This window comes from Purpureocillium takamizusanense, chromosome 9 (assembly GCF_022605165.1).
Source record: "Purpureocillium takamizusanense chromosome 9, complete sequence".
Classification (NCBI taxonomy): Eukaryota; Fungi; Ascomycota; class Sordariomycetes; order Hypocreales; family Ophiocordycipitaceae; genus Purpureocillium; species Purpureocillium takamizusanense.
The window spans coordinates 978,979-1,000,098 of record NC_063076.1 but is presented as its reverse complement, the minus strand read 5'-3'; the positions used below and the strand labels follow the sequence as shown (position 1 = coordinate 1,000,098).

The 21,120-nt window shown below is 58.8% G+C and overlaps 7 protein-coding genes across 7 annotated transcripts; 4 read left to right on the top strand and 3 right to left on the bottom strand.

Annotated features, from left to right (window-relative positions):
* Positions 1-2,886: 2,886 nt before the first annotated feature.
* Positions 2,887-5,153, top strand: JDV02_009143 (uncharacterized protein; the record flags this gene model as incomplete). Its single annotated transcript, XM_047990785.1, has 3 exons — positions 2,887-3,220; positions 3,353-4,251; positions 4,339-5,153. The coding sequence occupies 3 exons, from the start codon at positions 2,887-2,889 to the stop codon at positions 5,146-5,148; spliced, it is 2,043 nt and encodes a 680-aa protein (XP_047846794.1). The 3' UTR covers positions 5,149-5,153.
* Positions 5,154-5,940: 787 nt separating this feature from the next.
* On the top strand, positions 5,941-7,600 carry JDV02_009142 (Monoamine oxidase). The gene is made up of 2 exons (XM_047990784.1): positions 5,941-6,343; positions 6,398-7,600. The coding sequence occupies exons 1-2, from the start codon at positions 6,014-6,016 to the stop codon at positions 7,466-7,468; spliced, it is 1,401 nt and encodes a 466-aa protein (XP_047846793.1). The 5' UTR covers positions 5,941-6,013; the 3' UTR covers positions 7,469-7,600.
* A 68-nt stretch (positions 7,601-7,668) lies between these two features.
* JDV02_009141 (Exo-alpha-sialidase) lies at positions 7,669-8,943 on the bottom strand (the record flags this gene model as incomplete). Its single annotated transcript, XM_047990783.1, has 1 exon — positions 7,669-8,943. The coding sequence occupies one exon, from the start codon at positions 8,941-8,943 to the stop codon at positions 7,669-7,671; it is 1,275 nt and encodes a 424-aa protein (XP_047846792.1).
* A 2,737-nt stretch (positions 8,944-11,680) lies between these two features.
* JDV02_009140 (uncharacterized protein) lies at positions 11,681-13,284 on the top strand (the record flags this gene model as incomplete). The annotated part of the gene is made up of 4 exons (XM_047990782.1): positions 11,681-11,782; positions 11,838-11,948; positions 12,003-12,181; positions 12,249-13,284. The coding sequence occupies 4 exons, from the start codon at positions 11,681-11,683 to the stop codon at positions 13,282-13,284; spliced, it is 1,428 nt and encodes a 475-aa protein (XP_047846791.1).
* Positions 13,285-13,548: 264 nt separating this feature from the next.
* JDV02_009139 (uncharacterized protein) lies at positions 13,549-14,512 on the bottom strand. Its single transcript, XM_047990781.1, has one exon. The coding sequence runs from the start codon at positions 14,212-14,214 to the stop codon at positions 13,702-13,704; it is 513 nt and encodes a 170-aa protein (XP_047846790.1). The 5' UTR covers positions 14,215-14,512; the 3' UTR covers positions 13,549-13,701.
* A 1,325-nt stretch (positions 14,513-15,837) lies between these two features.
* JDV02_009138 (uncharacterized protein) lies at positions 15,838-18,918 on the top strand. Its single transcript, XM_047990780.1, has 3 exons — positions 15,838-16,296; positions 16,383-16,859; positions 16,923-18,918. The coding sequence occupies exons 1-3, from the start codon at positions 16,012-16,014 to the stop codon at positions 18,684-18,686; spliced, it is 2,526 nt and encodes an 841-aa protein (XP_047846789.1). The 5' UTR covers positions 15,838-16,011; the 3' UTR covers positions 18,687-18,918.
* JDV02_009137 (uncharacterized protein) lies at positions 18,849-20,949 on the bottom strand (the record flags this gene model as incomplete). Its single annotated transcript, XM_047990779.1, has 3 exons — positions 18,849-19,980; positions 20,052-20,788; positions 20,848-20,949. 3 exons carry the CDS (start codon positions 20,947-20,949, stop codon positions 18,876-18,878), a joined length of 1,944 nt encoding a protein of 647 aa, XP_047846788.1. The 3' UTR covers positions 18,849-18,875.
* Positions 20,950-21,120: the final 171 nt, after the last annotated feature.

The following is a 21,120-nucleotide window of genomic DNA, read 5'->3' as shown; positions in this document are numbered from 1 at the left end:
GTTTGCCGGGCGCGAAACCTTCAGCGTGGTGTGGGGATAAACCTGCAATGCGGGCATCGAATCGAGGCCCTGCAAGGCCCCGTGGCGCCCTAGCGAGAACGCCTCTGCGGGGTGCAGGGCCCCGTCCCTGGGGATGGATGGATGGAGGCGCTGCGGCGTAGGTCGGCGGGGCACGGGGGGGCGCTGATGTGGTGGTGCATGCACCAGAAACTCCACAAATGAGCCCGTCTCCTCCTCCTCCCTCCCTCCGGTCCTGGCTTCAAATCATGCTGTGGGTGAGTGAGTGTGCAGGACCGTAGAAATCACAGATTTGATTGACGCGTGTTGGCTCGTGAGGAGTGGCCAACTGCTTCATTGCGGCGGCGGCGGCGGCGGCGCTAGATGAGATCTAACACTGGAGTTGGCGCACGCATGCATGCATCATCATCAACAATCAACAGGCGCGACGACGACACCCCAAGTTTCAGGCTCACGGACTGCAGCCACGAGCTGACACAGCCGATGGGCGCCGCCTACACCTCATTCCAAGGCTGCTCAACCTTGCATGACAAGATCAGTACCCTACCACACCCAGGTATCCCTTGGAGACGGAGATGTGTCGGCGTTGGACACAACCACATGCATCGCCTCCCCAAGCAAGACGACAGCAACAAACAACACAAAGCCACACTTGAAGCCAGCAGCAGGCTGACTGACCGGCAGCGCTTGTGCCTTGGCAGCATGAAGACACAAAAGAAAAAGAGATGCGAGAACGTGGGATATTCTTGGTTTCTCTTGGCAGGTCAGGTCCCTCGCTGCTGCCCGCCCCAGCGTTGCGCTCGGAAAAGTCGGCACGGTTCTGGGTTGCGGTTGCATCGTTCCCAGCCGCCGCCGCCGCCGCCGTCTGTGACTGTGATTGACGAAGACTCTGCGTGCGTGGAGCCTCTCTCTCTCTCTCTCATACACACACACACGGTCGTACTCCCCGCGTGTCCGGCCCCGCAGCGAGCTAAACTTACCTTAGTGCGTAAGGTAGGTAGTCGAAAGGACCCATATCCGCGGCAGTTGCGAAATCGAGAAAATCGCGACCAGCCCAATACTACCCTCTTTTCCCTCTCCTTCTTTTTTTTATCCTTGAATTTTGGTGACGATGATGACAATGATGATTGTTGCATTTTGCGCGCGCCCGTGTTTCGTCGAAAAACAGGGGCACCCACGATGTCTCGGCCAGCATTGTAGCGAGTCAGACAGCACGGCCACACAGCCTGAACCCTTTTTGGCCGTCCTGTCGGTTTGTTGTTCGCTTCGCTCGGGCACTTGTCCGCGTGCGTGCGTGCGTGGCTGTTCCCCGTGGCCGCTTCGTAGGGACCGGTTCGATCGTCTCTTCTGCACGCCGTTTTGAGGCATGTCCCCCCCCCCTCCCTCCCCGGACTCCAGAACTCAACACCGAGGGTCCAATGGACGTCACTGTGACACGCCCCTCTTGCCTGGACAGTAAACACATGTACAGTGCATCAGTGCAAAGGCCAGCAGCATTCGTGAGTGGCCAGCCATCCCTTGTTTCGAAGAACCTAAGAACGTGTTCCCGGGCGTCGAAGCCGACAAGCCACTGGCGCATCCCGCTCCTTTTCTGGCGAGCGCCCACCTCACCCATGCATCGCACTACCGACCAGCCCGTCAGCAGCAGCGTCAGCGCCGAAAAAGTACGAGGTTGATATGGACCCCCGCTTCGGCCGGCCGAGGGAAAAGGCAACGGAGAGATGGGATGATGGAGACTGTACCAAGGGACCGGGGAGCGAGCCGCTGATCTGACGTCGTGATAAGGGCCCGGGGTCCGCTCGTCATCCACGGCATTGGACTTACATACGGGGAGGGGGGGCATGCATGGTCTCGGTCAAAAAACGAGATCGTTGATGCAGTGCCACGGTATGACGAGGAAGGCTTACCGCAGGGCCATTCCCAGATCTGGCCATGCCGTGGGAGAGGGCGCATATGTGAATGGCTGCTTTGCTGCTGCGGTGTACACACACACACGCTCGCACACACACACACACACACACACAGACTTGGACCACACCTTCCATACTCCCTGGTCCTGTTCATGGTGGCAAGCCCCTAGTCAGTGCCTCCCGGGCCGATGTGTCGTCGCCCATCCACGAGCAAGCTGCTCCCCTCACGGCCGTTCCCCGCGCCGTGTAACCCAGTCTCGTTCTCCATGCGCGATGCGACTGCGGGTGAGAGAGCCGGCGTTTGTGTGTGTGGTGTGTGGCGTGTGTAAGAGAGAGAGAGAGGAAGCGCGGTTCCCCCAATGGCGCAGCGCTCATCGAGCTAAACCCGGGGGCCATTGAAGAAGGGCGCAATTGCTCCTGGGGAAGTGGCCAGCCAGGTCGTGCCGTCGACGTTGGTCCCGTGCATGATTTGCTGGGGATGGGATGCGGCGATCAGGGAATCGAGAGAACTGAGCCGCCTCGCCTCGCGTATATACTCGGACTGCTGCTCCCCTCCCCCCCGCTTTGCGTCGATGATGTTGCGTTTTCGTCGTACATGTCAACTTTCTCTCTCCTACCTGTGACCTCCGGTTGCCTTTTTTCCCCTCTCCAGATATATACCCGTTTCCCTTTCTTCCCGTGTACGCGGTCGGCGACGCGAGAGCTCTTTAAAGCTTCCCCGTCCGGGACCTCGACGCCGAGAGACCGCCGCGGCCTTCTCCCCTTCGGGCCCTCACCGCGGCCCATTCCATCACTGCAACGCCGAACATCCCGAGCCAAGTCCAGGCCCCTCCCCTACTGATTCCTCGTCCGGTTTTCCCTGCTGCCCCTTTCCGACCTTGCCCGAGGGGAGCAGCAGCAACAGCAGAAACAGCAGGCGACCAGCCCTATCCCTCCCGCCGGTTGGTTGGTGGCCATCATGAAAAAGGTCGCGAACATCCGGGCGGGCCTCGTCGAGGCGTACCGGACCGACCCGAACCTCAACAGGGCGCGAGGCTGGGTCGGACCCATCGCGCGTCGCCTGCCGTCGGCCACGGCCGAGTATCTCGTCGAGAAGCTGCCCGTCGCGAGCTGGCTGCCGCACTACGACTACAAGTGGCTGGTGCGGGATGTGATTGCCGGCATCACGGTGGGCGTGATGCTCATCCCGCAGGGGCTGGCGTATGCGAAGATTGCGACCATCCCCGTCGAGCACGGCCTGTACTCGAGTTGGATCCCCTCGGCGCTGTACTTTTTCCTGGGGACGTCCAAGGGTGCGTAAAACCTTCATGTGTGTGTGTGTGTGTGTGCCTGTTTGTTGGGGCAGTGATGGTGGTTGTGTGTGTGTGCCTGTGTGCGTGTGTATAGGTGTGTGTGTGTAAGTGTGAAGCGCTGACACGGCGCAGAGCTGTCCGTCGGCCCGACGAGTATCCTCGGCCTGCTCACGGCAGAGGCCGTCGCCGACATCTCCAAGGAAGGCTATGCCCCTGCCGACATCGCGTCCGCCATCTCCTTCATGGTGGGCGTGTACGCGCTCGCCATCGGCCTGCTCAAGCTGGGCTTCCTGTTCGACTTTGTGTCGGGCCCGGTGCTCTCGGGCTGGATCTCGGCGGTGGCGCTCGTCATCGGCCTCGGGCAGGTGGGCTCGCTGGTCGGGCTCAAGACGGGGTCCGGGACGGCGCAAATCATCCGCGACGTGCTGGGCCACCTGGGGAGCATCAAGCCCCTGACGCTGGCCATGGGCTTCACGGGCCTCGCGGTGCTGTACGCGCTGGAGAAGATGGGCACGTCGACGTGGGGCAAGAAGAACAAGTGGATCAAGTTCATCAGCACGAGCCGCGCCGTCATCGTGCTCTTCGTCTACACGCTCATCTCGTGGCTCGTGAACCGCAACCTCGACGCCAAGTCGTACAAGTGGGATCTGGCGCAGCCGCACACGCACGGCATCCTGGCCCCGCGCGCGCACGACAACGAGCTGCTGTCCAAGGTGTTTGCGCGCTCCTTTGCGCCCCTCATCGCCATGAGCGTCGAGCACCTCGGCGTCGGCAAGGCGTTTGGCCTGCGCAGCAACTACAAGATCGACCAGAGCCAGGAGCTCTTCTATCTCGGCGTGGAGAACATTGTCAACAGCTTCTTCGGTTCCATGACGACGGGCGCCGCCATGTCGCGCACCGCCGTCAACAACTCGTGCGGCGTGCACTCGCCCGTCAACTTTCTCTTCACCGCGGGCTGGATCCTGCTGACCCTCTACGAGCTGAGCGGCGTGCTGTACTGGATCCCCAAGGCCACGCTGTCCGCCATCATTGTGAGTGCCTCCCTGCCATCCTCTCTCTCTCTATCCATTCCCAGGCAAGGGTGTTGTTGTTAACGTGAGGGGGCAAAAAACATTTAGATCATGGCGGTTGTACACTTGATTTCTCCGCCGCGCCTCTTCTACCGCTACTGGCGCATGAGCTTCATCGACTTTGTCGCCTCGCAGGTCGGCTTCTGGGTGACGCTCTTCACGTCGACGGAGATTGGCCTCGCCGCGTCGGTGGGCTTCAGCATCGTGTACACGCTGCTGCGGCTGGCGTTCCCGCGCTGGATCGGCCTGTCGCACATGGAGACGGAGAACGCGAACTGGACGGTGCCCAACCACGCGCCGGCGGCGTCGAGCGTCGACGTGCCCGCGGACGCGTACATGGTGCGCTTCACCGAGGACGTGCTCTTCGCCAACGCGGAGCGCGTCAAGTCGTCCATTGTCGAGTCGGTCAAGGTGCACTACGAGCCGGCGACGACGGACCCGGCGACGACGGGGGCGGGGGCGCTGCCGGAGCGGCGGTGGAACTCGTACGCCGGCAAGACGATCGGCCGGGTGCGCAAGCGCAAGGGCATCACGCCGCTGCACGGCGACGTGTGCCCGCTGCGCCACGTGGTGCTCGACTTTGGCATGGTGTCCTTTATCGACATCACAGGCGTGCTGACGCTCATCGAGCTCAAGACGGAGCTGCGCCGCTACGTCGGCAAGGACCTGCAGTTCCGGTTCGTCAACATGGCGGACCCGGTGCGCGAGCGGTTCACGCGCTCGCAGTGGGAGCTGGCCAAGGCGGGCGAGGAGCGCACCGAGGAGGCCGACGTCTTGTATCCGACGCTGGAGATGGCGCTGCACCATCACGGCGACGACAAGCTGGAGCTGGTCAAGGAGAAGACGATGGAAGTCTAGGCGGGACCTGTTTGTTGTTTGTGTTTTTATAGTTTATTCGCCATGTCGGTGACGTACGAGACTCATGTGATACGAAATGAATATTACCAAGTATGTACATACTTTGTATGTACGTATGTAGCAACAGGCACGATGCGAAGGCATCAAGAACTGGAATGACACCAACAAGATGTTGTCTGCACCGTTGGATCTCCCCAGTCCCGCCCTCCCCTCATTGCTCGTAGCCCACCCACAGATCGCCCCGGACCCCGTGCGTTGGGCCGTGCACCGGTCACGCATCATCGGACGGAGTGTGCATCGGAACGTGCATCCGGGGCCGTCGCCGGGCCAATCCGGGGTGCCGGGGCGGGTGGGGCCGGCCAGGGTCGGGCGAGACTCGGAGCCTCGGAGGGCGGTCCCGATCCACCATGGAAAGCCTGCCGCCCGCCATTCGCCGCCGCCCCCACTGGTAGCCCTTCACGATGGGCATGGGCATGGGGCATGGGGCATGGGGCATGGATGTGATGGCGGCCATGGCCACCCATGGGTGTCGGCGGGCGCCGCGGAGTCCTCCGACACCCGAACAAACAGCAATTTATCGATAGTGGATGACCATCCTTCCCGTCCCTTCCTCCCCTTGCGAAATGGATCCTACCCCGCTGGCGTTTTCAATTGAACCTCGCCTACAGGTGAGCTGTCTGGCAGATTTTGCCTTCATCGTCAGAGAGCACCGTCTTCTTCAATAGCGAGCAAGCGTGCGGCCACTGTGTTCGTCCCGTCACTGTACCGTTGAGCGATACCCGCGCCGGGGAAAACCCGCAGCTGAAAAAGGTCAACCAAAAACACCGAGCAACCTCCGACGGGCTCACCATCCACGACCACAACCATGGCCGCTGTTCATGAAATGGCCTACCGGCCGCGAGGTGTTCCCTCCCGCCAGGCGGCGACATCGGCAGAGGTCATCGTCGTCGGCGGCGGTCTCAGCGGCCTGGCCGCCGCCTACGAGCTGCAGCAGGCCGGCGCGTCGTGCCTGCTTTTCGAGCGTCGAGGTCGGATTGGAGGCCAGTTTTCTACCGAGGACAGCAGCTTCAGCGACGCCCAAGTGCGCGTCCTGGAGCTCGCCCGCAGCCTGGGGCTCGATATCCAGCGTCACGTCGTCGGTGGACGTGACGCCGTGGAAGGGCTGGGAGCCTCACGTGCCGACGGCACGCCTCGCGTAGGCTTCATGACAGCACCGCACGATTGAGGCCTTGCGCTGACCTTGGCGCAGCTCAGCGAACAGGATATGCGTTCGTACACCCGCGTTGTGGAAAACATCGAGGAGCTCAGCCAGCGCGTTGACGTGAACCACCCGGCGCAGATGCTCCCCAACTACGGCTCCATGTCGGCCCACGAGCTCGTCGTTTCACACGGCGCGACGCCTTCCGTCCAGACGCTTGCCAACGTGTGGACCCATGCCCTCTTTGGCCTCTCGGCGCGCGAGGTTGGCGCTCTGTCCTTCCTGCTGCACTGCAAGTGCTCGGGCGGCCTCATGCAGGCCGTCAAGGGCCTCGGTAGCGGCGGCAGCCCGAGGTGGCGCCTTGGGGGCAGCGGCGGCTCTGGAGCTGAGCAACAGCTATGCGAGGAGCTTGCAGCGAGGCTTCGCCCGGGTACAGTCCGTCTGGAGCAGGCTGTTGAGCGGGTAGACCAGACTTCCGACAACCGGTGCATCGTATCGACGCAGTCGGGCGGTGTGTTTCAGTGCGCCAAGGTTGTGCTCGCGAGCGCCGCGGCGCAGTGCCGAGACGTCGAGCTCGCGCCGTCACTGAGCGAGGACAAGCAGTGGTTGGCCTGCGCGCCGTCCGGCTTCCTCGCCGCGGTACGTCTCTCGTACGAGCAGCCGTGGTGGCAGGAGCAGGGGCTCTCGGGCTGGGGCATGGGCGTCGATGGCCCGGTCTGCGTGGTCAGAGACACGTCGCGCGACGAAGAGGAGGAGGGCTACTCGCTGACGTGCATCGTCGCGGGCGAGCCGGGGAGGGAGCTCTGGCGCTGGGAGGCGGCTGACCGGCAGGCCTGCATCGCCAAGCACGTCGAGAGCATATTCGGTTGCGAGGCGCCTGCACCACTCACTGTGGTCGAGCTCGAGCCGCGGGCGACCACCATGGCTGTCCCTGTTGCCGGCCTGCGCGCTCTGGAGAATGACCAGTGGCGGCCCGAAGGCAACGTTTTCTTCGCCGGCGCTGAGACGGGCTTTGTGTGGAGGGGTCATGCCGAGGGGGCTCTTGCGGCTGGCTCACGAGTAGCTGATGAGGTTATCCGTGCCATCTGCCCGTCCTCGGATGAGCTTTTGTCGAGGCTCTAGGTATGAGTGGGAGGCGGCACAGGACAGAGGCTCATATTGTGAGTGAAGCGCCATGCACAGACATGCTTGGAATGATTTATATACATGTACTATTTACAACATGGTATGAAGGGTACTAAAAGTGTTTTTCCATCTCCATTGAGGAGTGCTGAAGCTGAACCGCAGCTACCGTTGTCTCCTCCTCCACCCCCAGCTCCGCCTTAGTTTTTCGCGCCATGCAAAACCCAGGACAGGTTCCAGCGACGCCAGACGATGGCGCGATGATCGTCCTTGGTGCCGTGAGTCTGGTAAAAGTCGGTCTCGACGAGCGCGCCAATCTTCCAGTCCTTGGTCTTGGTCATGCTCGAGTAGCCGCCCTCGTTGCCGACACCCGCGATGGGCGCATCGCTCAGGGAGCGGCCGTACGTCCACTTGGCGGCATCGTCGTCGTAGCTGATGCGCACGCGCATGAAGAGGCGCCGTGTCTTGTCCGCCGAGTTGAGGAAGACGACGCGCGACGGCGCCTTGGGCTCCTTGGGGTTGTAGAAGAGCGTGGCGCCCTCGCACCCTGGGTCCGGAAGCCCCTTGTCGAGCGCGAAGCCCGAAAAGGACGTCAGCGTCCCGCGCGCCACCTTGCGGTACCCGGCCTCCTTGGGCGACCGGTCGTTGCGGTACAGCTTCCCGTCGGGGGTCTGCGCGACGGTGCCCTCGGAGCCGGCGCCCTTGAGGCTCTGGTGCGTCCACGTGCGCTTGTCCGGGGTGCCGCGCCCGATGATGTTGCGTCCGTCGGCGGGGATGACGATTTCGCCCGACGTGAGCACGATGCCGTTACCCGGGCCGACGGCGTCCCACGCCTTGCCCTCGGGCGTGAGCTGCTTGGTCATGTCGACGGGCTTGGACCACGTCGCGCCGTCGTCGCGGCTCTCCGTGAGGAACACGTGCCGCCGGCCCTCCCACGTCGAGTCGATGGGCTTGGTGCGCTTGCCGTTGGGGAGCTTGTCGTCGGGCCCGCCCCTCTGGCTGTACGCGCCGCCGTTCCAGCTGAGGAACAGGTAGATGGTGGTGCCGTCCACCACGGCCGTCGGGTTGCCCCAGGTGCCGTCGCCCGAGCCGACCACCTCCTTGAGGCCCTCCCAGTCGGAGGGGTCGGCGCCATTGTTGGTCGTCGTCTTGGTGCGCTTGTACACGAGGTTGATGTCGCCAAAGTCGCGGTTGTCGTGGCGGCGGCCCTCGGCGAAGGCGAGGATGCGGCCCGTGCCGGTGGTGACGACGCTGGGGATGCGGAACGAGTGGAACCCGATGCCGCTGGCGAGCTTGTCGGCGTTGGCCATGTTGGAGCTGCGGAAGAGCGCGAAGCCCTTGTGATACGGCGCCGTGCTCTTGGCCGGGTCGTCGACCTTGGCTGATGCGACATGGCTAAAGGAGAGGACGGCCAGGAGCAGCGCTCCGAGCCAGTGCTTGAACGACGACGACGACGACGACGACGTGACCGCCATGGCTGCTGAAATGATGCGCCAGGGGTGTTTATTTTCCTGTTACTTCAGTCACGCCATGTCCTCGTTTTACGCGTCGGTGTGTAGAATCTTATATATGAACCCGTGCCCGTGCTCGGGTGTTGAGTATGGCCGAGCTTATCATCTTCAGCTTCTGCCAGGGAAGCCCACGTGGGCTTCGAGCGGCATCCCATTTGGCTCAGCCGGTGCCTGAATGAAAAGCATCTCTTGTCTTCAATAAGCTTATTCCGTCCGGTGGCATTAGCTTGGAAAATCGACACTAAATCTATTTACGGATTCCGGAGGGTCCGTGGTGGTGATGTCAATGGCCGAACGCCAGGCCAAATGTAGACAGCCGCCCGAAGTTGAATGTTGAGCTCAAACATTGACACGCGACCACTGCGCTGTACTTTAGTAGTGTGCCAATCTGACAGCAACAGCAACTGCAGCAGCACTGTTGTTGTCAGTCTGCCATTTCGATCCCGCACCAACAACCGTTACATGACGCCACATGCACACACTCCCACTACTGAACCATAGTAACAGCAACAGCAACAGCAACAGCAACAAACATTCGGTATGCCTGAGATGCCTTGCTCAGTCACTGAAACCTGCGGGTGGCAAGCACTATGCATATGCAGACGTGCGTCGTGCATGTTGAATTAAACCGTCATGGACCAAACCATACGCCAACCCAAACCATGCGCCTTCATCTCTGCACACGCGCAGATAAGACGTGTTTCGCAAATGTGTCATAGCATCAAGCTTGCCTTCGTATTCCGCCAAGATAACTTCCATGTTTCGGTTCTTTCTCCGAGGATAAAGGAGCCCTTTATCCCGCCGCACACAATGCGAGGCGTCCGATACCGCTGGACCGCTCGTCTCGAAGCAACGCGTGGGCGTTACCAGTCGCACATCTCTCAGGCAGGCTTTCACAGGGTGGCATTAGTTTGTTTCTCTTTGTAACGCCAATGGAGGCTTAGCAAGTCCGCTCAATGCGATCGGTGATGTGGTCAGCCTTGCAGCACAGCCGTCCCGCGACACGGACGGGAGCAGGACGGGAGTGCCGCAAGCAGCTCGGCCTGTCTGCGACTTATCATTGAGCGACGTATTACTGATGCAATGCAATTTAATATTGGTTACTCATACTCCGTGGTTCTCGGTGCCTTCTAGAATTCATGAAGATCGGCCGACATATTTGGACCCCACAGATGTTTTTGTAGCCTCAAGGGACATGGAGTGGTTTGCCACTGGCTTGTTATTGCGAAAGACATCTCACTAGATGGGCGTCAGTGTACTGAATTAACGCACTGCAGACTGCTGTCAAAAAGGCTGCGAGTAGCGTATTAAATTCAATTGAGATGCTACTTTACATTAGAGATAGGTAACGAAACCAAGTCATACAAGGAGGAATTTCCACGGACCTCCTCTTCTGTGTATCATTGGGAACTTTCAGTTTCGGACATGTCGAACGGTGAAATCCTTGACCAGCTTCACGTTGACACTTTTCAAAACACAGCAGGAAATCATACAGAGTAAAGCACGTAAAACACTGGAGTTTGAGGGCATAACGCATAGACAAGGGCGGTTTCGAGCTCCTCACCCGACAAGTCCCCAGTAAACCGCTCGGTTCTCGCGGAATGTATTTAATGCGTTGTTGGCTTGCGTATCGTCTTCGAAAGAAGTTGATGGAATAGGTAGTAGGCTTGAGGATGTCCTCGGACAAGACGCTCAGCCTCATCTCGGCTAAAAGCCGTGCTGTGTTACAACATGCAACTCGCATCTCGTCTTCCAACGAACCGCTACCGGCGGAGGGAATTCTAGAGTCTACGCCCAATATTTTAGCCAATCCTGCACCTGTCACTGAGTCAGACTCGAGGCACATTCGTGGTTCTCACGTCTTGCGCTGCCTGGTCAGTTTCAGCTAGTCGGCAGAAGGGGGGGCTCCTAGCCGGGGGAAGGTGAAATCGTGGGCTGTTTCACTAAGGCCCGTCACACCTGCGATGTCATGCTCCCCAGATTTTCGCCTGTCAGGCAACATGACATCCCCATTGAACCCTTCTCCGTCAGGCACAACCCGGTCGCTTCTGGGTGAGGGAGGCGGTGCATTACTCGAGAGCAAAACGCGAAGAAACGTACTCGCTCCCCAATAGAGTAAAGTCACTGACCGCAGTCATGGGTCCTAACGAAGAGCCCATCCCCATGCGGAAGCCCAGCCCCCCCGTGCCAGACAGCGTCGAGTTGCCTTGCCATCGGAGCTATTCCTCCAGCCAGAGACTGTCGTTGATACTTTAACGCGCCTGACCTGCCCCGTCGCTGCATTGATGCCCCAACCTACCGCATAAGCAATCAGGCAGCTCCGTTCTATCGGCCCTCAGGATCCGGCATCCAGATGGCCACCAACATGAAGCAACCCGTCCGACAGGACACAATGGAACATGAAGTCAAAAAGCCTATAAGAACAGAGTCCGAGTTTATTCACGATAATGCGCGGCCGCGACCGCGATGGCTGCCCGCCTGGTTCTCACGGACACACAGACGCGACTTACCAACCGGTCCACATGACTCTGATGGCCGTATTCGACCGATGGGGCAGAAGCGGCTTCTGTTGCAGAGCCTGTTGCAAGTCCTCATGACGACGGCACTGGCGTCCGTGCTTGCTGCCATTCTATGGGCATATTCCTCCAGGCCTGCCGTTCCAACTTCGGAAAGAGGAATCTTCAATGCCCTTATCATCGGCATGTCAATATGCCTTGGTCTCGCCGTCGCCAGCGCTCTGAAAAACAATGCCCGCGAGCTTAGATGGTGGCTCCTTAGCCTTGGTGAATCACGGCTACTAGAAGTATGGGTTCGCTTGTCCTGCATTCATTGAACTGAGGCTAACAATAATAATGTAGACAGACTTGATCCTGCAAAGCGAAAGCCTTGTTCAATTAGTGCGTCTGCTTTGGGTGACGCGCCGCATCAGGATCCGGCTGTTCGTGATTGTATGGCTGGCTTTGAATCTGGTAAGTGCCTTGCGATTTTAGCAGCGCCTAAGTCCGGCGGCTGACGTACCATAGATCTCTCAAACGGCCGTGGCTTTGATAGGTCTTACCTACAACATCGACGACACTCCCAAGGTTCTAGTCACTAGGCCCGGGATGGTCTGGATTCCTGACATGTCGGAGTTCACTTTTGGTAACAAGAGAGGTAAACCCAAACCGCTAGACATCATTGCCCAACGATATACAGCGAATAGGTAAGTCAAATCATATACGTGATCTTGTGCTATGTGTAGTAGACATCACTAATCTAGTCGCTTCAAGGTTTGGTTCAGCGGTGTCGTTTAAGGAGCGCGTTATTACGGAACCCAGTACTAAACCCCTCGAAGAGGTCCTGCCGTCCGTCGGGGCCATGATTAAGTCTCGAGATTTTACCATTTATTGCGTCAAAGATAGCGGTATCTGTCGGTACGTATTCCGCGAGGAATCTGTACCTGATTCCGACCTCGACGCAATGATAGCCACCCGCCGACATGTAGCCGTGTCCACAACATGTCGAGGCTGGCAAGTTCTCAGCGGCGGCGACGGTCTTCAGAGTCGCATTACGATCGATGACGGAAACAAGAGTACATTTGGGCCTCTCCCTGTGCTCAATGGCCCCGACCAAACACTCTTCATGTTTGATCCCGAGGACCCTACCGCCTCTGGAGATACCTGGGCTAAGATATCGGTACTCGAGGCTTCAAATGATGAACCCTGGTTCTATGTCTGCAATAACACAATCGGCCCGGTTGTCAATGCCGTGCTTCCGGAGCATGAAATGAGCCCCATCGCTACGCAGTTAGCATCTCAGGCCATAGCTCTCCGGGGCTACGGCTCATCAGTAACGGCAGACAACAGCACTCGACTACAATTCCAGAGCTACCCACTTGGCACAACATTTGGCGTTTCCATACTTGGTGAAGAGACGGAATTGGGTCAGAGGATTGCCATGTTTTCTGTTGGCGCCATTGGTGGCATTGCCATCAAAAGCTCAAAGGCCACAGTGCTCGGCGACGTACCAGTCAAGAGCATTCGGATTGAAATATTGGGGTGGGGAAACCTATATGCCGTTTTGGCATTCACAATAGGCTTCCAGGCACTTATTGCAGTGTCATCTGCCCTGGTCGTTAGGCGCGTTCGCAACGGATGCCGCGGCCATGTCGCCATGACTGTGCTCCTGAGACCAGCTCTGACGGATTTCGACATGGAATTCGGTACCGCGGATGGAGGCCGAATTGGCAGTCAAACTGGCGGCAATATGAGGCTATCTTACGCACCCGATGATAGCGGCGTATACAAAGTAGTACGGACGGCATAGCTTCGCTAGAAAAGGAACAAGGATGTCGATGGCTGGTCCCACGAAACAGACCGAGGATTGGGGACAATATGGTCGCGGATAGTCTAGCCTACTTCGTAAATGTATATATACTGTGCGCATACTGCTCAATTGAGAGGCCGACCACATCACACTCAAAGCCCTAGTCACACTAAATAAATACCTAGAGCGTTCGTGGTCGACGTGTCGATGGGACATGTTTCTTAACGTGCTGCCGTGGCCGTACCTCGCTCCCAAGGGCGCACACACAAGTCACAATGGATGTATAAAGCGGCTGTAATTACTAAAACAGCCATGCGTCTCTTATTTTCTCGCAAGAGGGGCCTTGCGACCTTTGATATTTTCTTTCAATAAACGCCGCTAGCCCAGGGTCATTCCGCCATTGAGCTACATGTATCCTCAATATACGGCAGCCGCGAACGCTAGGCAACTCGCAGTAAGAGGAATGGCGCTTCGAATCCAGTTGAGCTTCGACCAACGGCTCAGCAGCTCCTTCACTTCCACGATGTCCGAAACAGCCTCGTCCCGGCTGTTTGCGATATCGATCAATCTACCGTTGATCGGCAATATCCATACCACCGTATACGGAATCATGCCCAGGGTCAACGCTGCCGCCGCAGCGTTCAACCAGAACCGACCCGACGTTCCCTCCAGCATTCCGACGCGGCAAGCGCAAAAGGCAAGAGTCAGGGAGGCAAACGCTGCCGTGGGCGGGTTCGGCTTTCCCTGTTCCAGAGTGTACTTCCATAGTCGGGCCGCGATGGTGTAAGGGATTGAGTCCTCTGCGATGGAACGACGGAGAGCAGCATTGGCAAAGAGAGATATCGACGCGATATTTCCTGTCTGGCAGTTAGCCTCTGGGCGCGCCCGTCCAACACTGGGCAGCCGCAACGTGACTGAACTCAACCGCATGTCTCACTCACCGGAAAGCCACGTGGTCGCCCCAATGCCCACCACTTGAGCAACGTGAAATGTCGAGAGTGAAAAAGGCATGATGGAAGGCTTGATTCGCACTGAGCCTGATCTCGGTGATGTGGTTGGCGGTATCAAGTTTGAAGTGGTAGCCCTGGCAAACTTCGGGTGGATGAGGAGAACTGAGGTGAAACATTGCCACGTACCCCCTCATCCGGCATTTTTCAATTGGTTGTTGTCTTGGTGGGGCTTCAAATACGACTTTGGGGAGCATCCGCAGGTTCGGACAAGGATGCCGCCGCCTTTGCTGAGATATTGCCTGGGATGAACAGCGTATATGTACTCTATCAACTCTATCGAACCGTTGTAGCAAATGCCGGTCGCTAATCTCCTCACATGCTACCGAAAACTCCGTATCCAAGGAGCATTATGAACACACACGCAACCGAATCGTCAGGTTAGGTCTTGTGCTCCACGGCAATGTGACCAGAGATTCTGGCTGCGCGAAACACCTCACGGTGCCGTCAAGTTCGTCGCCAGGCCGCTCCAAGCTCAGGTCAGTCACCCTAAGAGACTTTCACTGAGTGCCGCCGACCTCCGCGGGCCCTTTCGTTTTTTTGAAACATGCCATTTGTATTCTCACTGTTCTCGGGAAGCGATCCGGTTTGTGCACTCTGGGCCTTCGACATGGGAATTTCCTGTGCTCGCAAGGATCTGCGCCTCCAAAGCAAACTTTGCGCGAAAGCACAAATTATTACCATTCCACCTCCGTCCAAACACCGGCTCAGGATGACGCCCAATCGCCGCCGTCGCTGTAAATGCTGGTGTCGCCTCTCGGTATGCCGACGACGTTACTTCGTAGCGCGGGCTTGGACCTTTGGTCCCAAGTGCTGATCGACAGGAACGAACACGACTGACATGATAGCCTCGTGCCTCATACAGGGTCCGGGATATAGCTGTGCATCCTTGACGCAATCATGGTACTATTCTGCAAGATCGGTATCTGACTGCACCGTGAACACTACATCATGTCAGGTGCCACAAGCGCAACACGATAACTATGTTGGCCTGAGACGGCTTCCCTCGTCATCGTCCAATATATGCACATGCGATGAGCGACCCACGCAGCATGTTGGCTCGGCTTCGCGCGGATATCAATTGCCTCGATTGGCCTGTTGCTAGCCGGGATCATTCATGTTCGCAGCTGATGTGCCGAATTCGGCAGCTAGTAAGTTAGTTGGGCGCGCGCGGGAAGCGATTGCCGTCCTGCATACATGCTGTGCAACAAAGACCAGATACGTAGATTGGACGGGACCACAGCCGGCACAGAGAGCGTTCAGACGCCGGGGACATGGAGGCGAATACTTTCATGTTGGTGGAGCGCCTTGCACGATCTCCCTCACTGACGGGGCCGGCCCCATATGGTCCTCATCAAGAAACATGACGAAGCGGGACTGGGATTCGGACTCCGCTTAGTTGAGGAGGAATGAAAAAGCCAGATGAAGTCGAAGACGTGTCCTAAATCATGCCACCCAGGCTCGACGCCAATCGCCTGCCCCTGTGTGCCTCTCTTGTCGTCTGGTCGGTTCAATGTCGTGGACACGGCCCCAGATAAGAATGCCGGTCCATCGCCAGCCGCCTGTGCTACTACCCTCCGTGGCACAATCTTTCCGCCCTTGTCGATGTTGAACAAGAGAAGAGCAGGATCTGCTGGGTGACCCGGCGTCCCGTCGTCTTGACTTCCTCCCCCCGCCTTAAACAAACGATGCTGTCAAAGAGGCGTCTCTAACGTTCGCCATGAGTCCAGTAGGCGCGGCCCTGCTCAGCACTACGTTGGCCTGCTACGTCTCCACGCCGAATATTGAGCTTTCATCCGAGATTATCTGTTGGGCTGCTCTCGTTCGGCTTGTGTGTATGAGGAGGCGCCGCGGCAGCCATGAAGCAACGAGCAATGGAGTGACGAGTAGTGGGCTCCGTCGGGTAGCCTCAACCGCTTTTGTTTCGACGAGGACGTGGCTGTTCGCCTTGGGTATCGCCGCCGCGTGTTGGTACCGCGCAGAGGAACGGACTGTCGTTCTCTATGTAGGTCATCTCCCACAAGCCAGAGTTATAGCAACTGCCACGCGAACCGACTCGGCTTTAATGCTAACATTTGGACGTCATGATAGCCGGCACTGACGCCGCTTCTTCTTCTTTCCTCCGGCATCCGAACGGTTGCTCCTGTCGCAACCGACGCGCCCACAGCTTGGACACCTTTGACGGCGAAATGGAACTCGGTGCTCATCGCCACGTTCTCTTGTTTCGCCCTGGTGACTGCCAATGGGCCTAGTCTGCCGAGTCTCGTCGCGTGCGTCGTGGTGATCGCTCTGCTCTGTGGAGGCTACCTTGCCGTCTCGCGATCTGCAACACTCGCCTCGGATGTCGATGCTGAAAGCGCCAGCGATAAGCAGCTCGGAAGCGATGCGGCAGTTGGTTCCAAAGCTCTAGATGAGGAATTGCTGGCATTGGCACTCTGCACTCTGCCACTCTTGGTCGTCACGGCTAGCATGCGAATAGTAGTGCTTCACAGGACGGGGGGAACCGTTGTCCGGGCTGTCTTGGTTGGTGTCGCCAAGGCGCTGAGCTGGTTCTACACTTTGAGGGCGGTAGGTTCTTCCATGCCTGTCAAATCTGTTCTTGACCGCGAATTGACACCTGTTGACATTAAGGCCCGGTCCTCGTCATGGTCCCTTGTTGGCACAATAGGCACCTTTGCCATTGCCTCCACCCGCAACATTCTGTTCGAAGACCAATCATCTTACCTATATGCGGCATCTCAAATCCTCGCGGCTCTCCTCTCTCTCGGCCAGACCGTTCACCTCGTGAGCACAAAAAGCACCAAGCCATCATCACACTTATGGGTCCTAGCAGTCGTTCCCCTGATTCCCTTGCTAGCAAACCTATACGGCGTGGGCACACTACTGCAGCTCCGAGAGAGACACCCAATCGAAACGCTAGCTCGCGCCTCGGAGCTACGGTTCGAGGCGATGGTAGCAAGGCAGTCGCGTAGTTATATCGCCGCGGAAACGGAATACCGCCGACGATATGGTATTGAGCCGCCTCCTGGGTTTGAGGCATGGTACAATTACACCATAGCCCATGAGTCGCATATCATCGACGAGTTTGACATGATTCATGAGGCCCTGGCGCCGTGGTTGAAAATGTCAGGCCTGCAGGTCAGAGGTGTGATGGAAAGGGCTAACCGCATTCGTGATGTTGACTTGTGGAAGTGTGAGCTTATCGGCCGGACAAAGGAGCTGAAGTGCAATCACCCGTTCCGAAGTGACGGATACATCAAGGAAGCGTTCGAAAGGTGGCTCAAGCTTTTGACGGTAGAGCTTCCGGATCTGACGTTCCTCGCCAACTACCTCGACGAGCCGCGCGTCATGCTACGAGGCGAAGGCTCGACGAGCGCCGAGGGCGTCCAAGTGAGCAACATGGCCAGGCGTCCAATATGGGACAAGCTCACGGGGAGCTGTCCTATAAAGTCAAACTTTTCTCTTCCCGGTCTTCCCGGCCTGGCAGGCCTATATGGCGGTGGCGCACACGGCTTGTCGTTTGTGACGGACACGCGTGCGGACAAGGACCTGTGCCAGCACCCCGAGTATCGCGACATGCACGGTCTGGTGATAAGCCCGACGTCATTCACACTAATCGAGGGGCCAGTGCCAGTGCTAACACCGGGAACGGTCTCGACGATGGGCGACGTGCTGTTTCCGAGCCCCTCATCTACGGGAGAGGGGTTCACGTACGACGACAGCGGCGACGTGGAGTGGGACAAGAAGAAGAACAGCCTATACTGGGCCGGATCTACCACGGGGGGCTACGCCGGCAACGACTCCTGGAAGAAGTTCCACCGCCAACGATTCGTCGCGCTGGCGCGGGGCCTCGACCGCGGGAGGAAGCTCTGGTATCTCCGCGAGCGGGACGGCATCTTCCGGCGCGTCGCCTGGCCCGTGCTCCTCGGGAGGGACCTCTTCGACGTGGCGTTCAGCAGCGCCATCCAATGCGACGAAAAGTTCTGCGAGGCGCAGCGCGCGTACTTTGACATGCACGGCCGGGCGGACCAGAACGCGCCCTTTGGGTCCAGGCTCGTCTTCGACCTCGACGGCAACGGCATCAGCGGGCGCTTCAACAAGCTGCTCGCCTCGCGCTCCGCCGTGCTGAAGCAGACGCTGCTGCGCGAGTGGCACGACGAGCGGCTCATCCCGTGGGTGCACTATATCCCCGTGAGCCAGGGCCTGGGCGAGCTGCCCGAGATGGTGGCGTGGCTGACGGGCACGGAGGAGGGGAGGAGCAGGGCCAAGATGGTGGCGGACCGAGGGAGACAGTGGGCTGCGCGGGCCATGAGGGAACAGGACAGGGCGATATATGTGTATCGCCTGCTACTGGAGTTGGCGAGGATCCAGGACCCGGGACGGGAGGCCATGTGACGATGGGGGAGAGGCGTGCATCTGGCGTTGATGACTTGAACGGGAGATAGATGTGGTTCATGATCTTCAGAGGTCACAATAGAGGTCAGTTGCCAAGGCGAAAAGCACTCGGCAGCCGGCGGTCGCCTACTGGAAAACACGGCCAAAACCCGTGGACTGCAGAGTCAGTTTTCATCCCCAGTTTCACACCTACAGCAGCGTTCTCCTCCACAGTTTCTCTTCCTCTTCTAGCCAGAATTTCACGCTTGGCGGTTGGGCCATCATGTGTCCTTCGTCGTCAACGACCACAATCTCGACATCCTTGCCCATTTCCTTCATCTTGTCTGCCATGAACGTCGCCTGTTCCAGCGGTACCACGGAGTCATCCCTGCCATGGAGCAGCACCAGCGGTGACTTGATGCTGTCGGCGTGATACAGGGTACTGCGCTCACGATATAGCCTTCGCTTCGTGTCGTCGTCGACGCCGCCCCGCGGGAGGACCAGCTTGGCCGTGTAGTCGAACTCGAGCTTGTGCGTTTTGGGGTCTAACAGCTCCAGCTCGCTGAAGCCGGAGACGCACAAGCCCGCGGCGAAGAGCGAAGAGTGCCTCGTGAGCACCTGCAGCGTGTTGTACCCGCCGGCGGAGATGCCTGTGATTGCGATGCCGTCTGGCTTGACGCGACCAGCCGAGGAGAGGTGCTGCGCAAACTCGGCAGCATCGTCGGCGTCGAGGACGCCCCAGCCGCCATTGAAGAGCGCGTTTCGGTAATCGCGCCCGTAGCCGGTCGAACCAGTGTAGTTGAGCGCCAGGAAGGCATAGCCGCGCGACGTGAAGTACTGCGTACGCAGGTCCAGGCCGCTGCCCGCACGGCTAGTCGGTCCGCCATGGGCGTTGATGATGAGCGGCGGTAGATGCCCCTCCGGGCCGGTGAAGCTGGGATTGCGCGGCATCCACAGAAAGGCATGGATCGGTCTCGAGGGGTAGCCCCTGGACCGTATGGTGATGTTCTCGCCCCTGGAGTAGAATGCAGACGGGTACGACTCGTCGGTGGCTTTGCGAATGACCTTGTTCTCGTGAGGCCGTGCAATGTCAAACTTGCGGATGGAAGTGGGCGTCGCGGTGCCACTCGAGACAACCAGAAACGAGGTGTTGCTGAGCCGAGCCATGGCGTCCCCAGCGACCTGGCAAACATCGTCGTCATCGGCAATTTGGCGCCACTCCTTGGTCTTTAAGTTGACGGTGATGAGCCTTCGGTTCCCATCGTGACCGACGCTCGCGATAAGGGCGTTGTTGGACAAAGGCACAAAGGTGCAGCTGGAAACGTGAATGTAAGTTAGGAAACTTTCTGAAGTGCATTTGCGAGGGGATGTGCGGGATGGACCCACGAGCCCTCATCCAGCCCCATGCGCCCAAATTCAGAAGCCTCCAAGCCCTTGAGGCAAATGTGCTCGGCCTCCTGGGCGCCTGGCGCAAGTCGAAACAGCTGTCTCCACGGACCGGCCTCTTTGGCGAAGAACAAGGAGCCATCGCGGCCCCAGCGCGGCTCTGCCACGCTCTCATAGCCTCTGCCGGCGATGAGCCTGCGACTCGATTCGACTTCGCTTTCCCAGTCTGCGACGTAGAGCTCGGCGGCGTCAAAGCACATGTCCGGGTGATCCCACTGCAGCCAGGCGAGCTGCCGCCCGTCGAGGCTGAAGCGCGGCATGTAGTAGAAATCGGATCCCGTGACGACGCGATTGACCTTGCCATTGTCGGTGTTGATGGCCACGACGTAGGTCCGGACCTCGAGGGGCGTGTCGTGCGTGTGGTCTTCCTCGAGGGCCAGCACCCATGGCAGAGTCGGGTGGGCGCTGAAGCTGGCGTAACGCAACACGGGACTCTTTACGAGGACAGTGACGTGCTGCGTGTCCGGGTCCAGAATGCACACCGAGTCGTCGCTGTGCGAAAAGATGATGCGGTCGTCGGGCAGCACATCGTAGAAGGAGGCACCATACTCGTAGACGCGGTTCGTGACGCTGTAGGGGGCAGGCAGGACCTCTTTGATGCCGTCGTCGACGATCTCGACGAGGGTTCCTCGGCCGTCTGGCGTCGACTCCCTGTAGAATGCGCGGCCAGAGTTGGGCTGGCGGGACCGTCGTCAGCACTTATTAGTATCATGTTGCGTCTGGATTGGGCACCTACGGCGACGCGTGGCGTGGATATGGCTCTGCTTCCAGAGACGACACCGTCGATCGTGATGGGGGACGTCCAGTCCCCGTAGCGAGCAACTTGCTGAATCGTCATGTTGTTTCCGATGGCTTCGGTGCGTGCGATAGGCCACGAGTTCGTTCGCTCGATAGCTTCAGGATGTCGAGGTGCGTGCGTGACGACGACGTGCCGTGTCTCTTGAGGGCGTCTGACAACATCCTTTTGTGTCGTGGTGGCTGCATGTCGGGCTCGGCGTGGCGTGGGCGA